Source organism: Salvelinus sp. IW2-2015, unplaced genomic scaffold (genome assembly GCF_002910315.2).
Source record: "Salvelinus sp. IW2-2015 unplaced genomic scaffold, ASM291031v2 Un_scaffold2875, whole genome shotgun sequence".
Classification (NCBI taxonomy): Eukaryota; Metazoa; Chordata; class Actinopteri; order Salmoniformes; family Salmonidae; genus Salvelinus; species Salvelinus sp. IW2-2015.
The window spans coordinates 222,903-227,670 of NW_019944175.1; the positions used below are offsets into that span (position 1 = coordinate 222,903).

Here is a 4,768-nt window from a genome sequence, read left to right on the forward strand (position 1 = left end):
GTGCCAGCTGTGGAATATTAAAATACATGGAACCGGGCTGGGGGGGGGGGGGGGGAGGGGGGGGTTCCCCGAGAGAGGTTGGAGAACTCCCTGTACTAGTCTACCTCTACCCTGAACTACCATTACCACTGGCCAACCCAACCCTCTTCCTCCTGGAGTGCAGATTTGTTTTTAATCCAGCCCTCCTCTAGGCAAGGTTAATTGGTTAATAGCTTAATTGATGAATTGGTTAATTGATTAATAGGTTAATAGCTTAATTGACGAATTGGTTAATTGTTTAATAGCTTAATTGGTTAATGTATTGATTGGTTAATAGCTTAATAGATAAATTGGTTAATAGGGTAATATATTGATTGGTTAATATATTAATTGATCTCACTTGTCCATGATGGTGTATTCCTCCTCTGTCTTGAAGAGTGCCACCAGCCTGGCCTCCATCATAATGTACACCTTCCCAGTGCTGTTGTCTGGAATAGAGAGAGTTTATAGAGGTTCATAGCTGTGTTATAAAAGGTTCATAAGAACCTCACTAATACAAAGTGTTACAGCAGTTTATAGTAGTGTTATACACATTCAACTATGCCAGTGGTGTTGTCTGAAACAGAAGTTTAACCATAGTGTTATCTTGTTTTTTTATTGAACTTTGATTCATTCCCGGGAAGCCCAATTGAGACCAGGGTCTCGTTCCCAATGGTGTCCATTACAACCTACATTACAAATAAAACAACAAAAATAACCACATTACAAAAAATAAAAAATAAAAAAACACATTACAAATAAAATAAAATAACCGCATTACAAATAAAACAAAAAAATAACCACACGACTCAACACAGTTGCACCAAATAAAACTCTACAATTTTTTTTTTTTAAATTAGTTTAACACCAGAGTCCTAAACTGCCCGAGGCAGGACCAGGGAATCAACACGAAAGGGATTTTGCAGGTTATTCCAACAATGGGAGGCACTAAAACGGAATGGAGGATTTTCCTAAATTGTTCGAGACCAGAGGGACCTCAAGAGTTAACCAATCCTGCGAGCCGGTTTGGTAGCCCATTCTTTTATACGTTGGCAACAAAGTTAGGTAAGATAGAAGCTTGTATAGTAGAGCTTTGTATAAAAGGTTCATAGCAGTATAGCAATTAATAGCAGTATTATACAAATCCTACTATCTCAGCCGTAGTGTCTGAAATAGACGTCGACCGATTAATCGGCCAATTTCAAGTTTTCAATAACAATCGGTAATCTGCCTTTTTGGTTAATATTTGAAAAAAAAGAAAAAAAATGTGCCGATTAATCGGTATCGGCTTTTTTTGGTCCTCCAATAATCTGTATCGGCGTTGAAAAATCATAAATCGGTTGACCTAGTTTGAAACACAGAGGTTATAGAGGTTCATATAAGTGTTATAACCATTTTTAGTAGTTATACAATTCCCATCTCATTAGTGTTGCCTGAAACAGATATTTATTTTATTTTGTTATTTGATGTTTCATAACATTTGGGTTGAAGACATTCTGCCACCAGCTGGTATTACCAGAAGACCAAGTGGTTTAGACCAATTCCTGATCCAACAGATGACCAAGTGGTTCAGACCAATTCCTGATCCAACAGACTGAAGACCAATGTTTCAGACCAAATTACCTGATCCACAGAGTACCAAGTGGTTCAAGACCAATTCATCCTAAACAACAGATGACCAAGTGGTTTAGACCAATTCTGATCCAACAGAGACCAAGTGGTTCAACCAATTCCTGATCCATACAGAAGACGCAAGTGGTTCAGGACCAATTCCTGCAACCATAGCGAAACCAAGTGGTTTCAGACCAATTCCTGATCCAACAGACGACCAAGTGGTTTAGACCAATGGCTGACCAACAGCAACGACCAAGTGGTTCAGACCAATTCCTGATCCAACAGACGACAAGTGGTTCAGACCAATTCCTGATCCAACAGGAAGACCAAGTGGCAGCACCAATTCCTGATCCAACAGACGACCAAAGTGGTTAGACCAATTCCTGATCCACAGACGACCGCAACATCATGGTTCAGACCACAAATTTCTGATCCACACAGAAAGCCAAGTGGTTCAGACCATTCCGATCCAACAGAAGACCAAGTGGTTTGACCATCCTGATCCAACAAACGACCAAGTGGTTTAGACCTATCCTGATCCAACAAACGCGCAAGTGGTTTTAGACCAATTCCTGAATCCAACAGAAATTAGCTGCAGTATGTGTTGTAACTCCAGTCCTGAACACAAATGTTAGTTACCAAAATGTTGGCCTTCTTTAGACATCTACATTTTTGGTTAAATTTAAATAGACAATCCAGAAAACTACAGTCAGTGCATCTCATAGCTAAGGGTGGGAGAACAACCACCTCACCCACGTGGTAAAACTCCCTATTTAACTCGTGGCACTGCCACACCACAAAGCACACAAGGTAAACCACATGACCAAATATATGCTGCAACCTGCTCATCAAGACATCTCATTCCAAATATCATTAGCGTAAATATGGAGTTGGTCCCCCCCCTTTGCTGCATAACAGCCTCCACTCTTCGGGAAGCGCTTTCCACAAGATGTTTGAACATTACTGAATAGGACTTGCTTCCATTCTAGCCACAAGAGCATTAGTGGTGGCACACGATTGTTGGGTGCATAAGACGCTTTGGTCGCAGTCAGCCGATCCAATTCATCCAAAAGGTGTTGATGGGGTTGAGGTCAGGGCTCTGTGCAGGCCAGTCAAGTTCTTCCACACCGATCTCCACAAAAAGTGCGCTATGTCGTGAAAGCTCACTGTCCCGTGGAGCAAGCTGGTCCCGGTGGAGGCTACTGTCCGGTGGAGGTACGCCCTAGCTACGGTCCCGGTGAGCTACAAAGTCCCCCGCGTGGAGCTACAGTCCGGTGAGCTACGAATCCGGGAAGCACCAGGTCCAGGTAAGCCTACTGTCCGGGTGAGGCCTAGCTGCCGGTGGGAGCTAACGTACCGTGACTACGGTCCGGTGAGCTACGTTCCGGGTGAGCTAGCAGTCCGGGAGCTACTTGTCCCCGGGTGGGGGAGCTAACAGGTCCCGGTGGAGGCTACGTTCCGGTGGCTACTAGTCCGGTGGACGTCCTTAGTCCGGTGAGCTACTAGTCCGGTGACTTACTGTCCGCGGAGCCTACAGTCCGTGGACGCATGCCCTGCCGTACTCTCCCGGAGCCCAATCGGCGAGCTAACAGCGGCCGTCAGTCCGCGAGCTACAGTTAGCACGCCAGAGCCCATATAGATAATCGTGTAACTACTGTTAGAACCAGGACACTATTATGAGTGCAACTACTTCAAAGACCAAAAGAGAGCCCTATTCCCTATATAGTGGTACTACTTTAGACAGAAAAGCCCTATAACTATATGAGTGTAACTTACTTTAGAACCAGAAAAGGCCTAGTTCCCTATACACTAGTCACGAACTCTTAGACCAGAGCCTAGATTCCCTATATATCGTACTAACTTTTAGACCAGAGCCCCTATTCCCTAATAATAGTTGTACTAACTCTTAGACCCCAGAGGCCCTATTCCGCTATTATAGTGCAAGCTTACTTGAGAACCAAAGCCCCTATCATAGGTGTAACTACTTTAGACCCTAGACCCTAATTCCGCCTATATAGTGGTAAAACTACTTTAGACCAGCAGAGCCCTATTCCCTGATATAGTGCACTACTGTTTTAGACCAGGCCCTGATCTCGTAATATAGTGCAAACTACTTTTAGACGCAGGGCCCTATTTCTATATAGGGCACAACTTTAAGCCGCAGAGCCCTATCCTGCTATATAGTGGCACTAACTTTAAGACCAGGGCCCTTCCTCATTATGACGGGATATGAAAAAGGCGCCTTGATTCTGGGAATTGTGAATCCCTTAAACCACTGACTCTAAATATGGAACTTTCCTTCCCTGTACAGGATGTGGGCGTAAAGCAAGCGTGAAATTGGGCACCCATACATTAGCACTAAACTGCGCCTAAAATATGCGCAAGAGTGTGTTTAAAACACTAGCCATTTTAACAAACACAAAACCCTTTCCATCTCAACGCCCACCATAACCTTCCAGGCGTGAAGACGGACGGACGGCAAGAGGAAAGAGAGCAGGAAAAGGGGAAGATGGGAAGACAGGAAACAAGCGTTCGTCAATCTGCTACACGAAGGGCGCGCTGGAAAAGAGAGAGAGAAGCAGAGGTAGCAAAACAAAGTTGTGACAGAGTAAAGAAGAGCGTGGTGAAAGAGAAGGGCAAACAAATAAGAGATAGTAGTTCCTCTCACCTGGGGGAGATAAACAGGCTGTCAGGCAGAAGCAGACACAAGAGAGAGATAGAGGTTCCGCGGGGATAGAGAGAGATACGTAGGAGAGTGAGCGAGCCGACAAGATACTGGAGAGAGAGGAGAGAGAGACAGATACTGGAGAGCGAGAGAAGAAGCACCGAAACGAGAGAAGAGAGAGAGAGAGAGAGAGCGAGAGGACAAACCAGACAGAAAGAGAACAGATCTGGAGAGATAACAGATACTGGAGAAAGAAGAGAGAGACAGATACTGTAGCAAGCGAAGAGATACGTAGCGAGCCGAGAGAAGAGAGTAGAGAAGCGAGAGAGAGATACTGGTAGGCGAGAGAGAGAGAGACCAGAAACAGAGAATACTGGGAGAGAGACGAGAGAGAGAGAGACAGAGACAGAGAAGAGAGATAGCTGGAAGAGAGGAAGAGAGCGAGAGAGCGAGAGAGAGATACTTGTAACA

The 4,768-nt window shown here is 44.5% G+C and overlaps 1 protein-coding gene across 1 annotated transcript in view; it reads right to left on the reverse strand.

The window, feature by feature from the left end:
- Window positions 1-375: 375 nt before the first annotated feature.
- The window catches only part of LOC112074917 (isoleucine--tRNA ligase, cytoplasmic-like), a 12,787-nt gene continuing 8,394 nt past the window's right edge, over window positions 376-4,768 (reverse strand). The window contains exon 4 of the mRNA XM_024141994.2: window positions 376-467. Within this exon, the coding sequence (XP_023997762.1) occupies window positions 376-467 (92 nt within the window). The remainder of the gene's footprint in view (window positions 468-4,768) is intronic.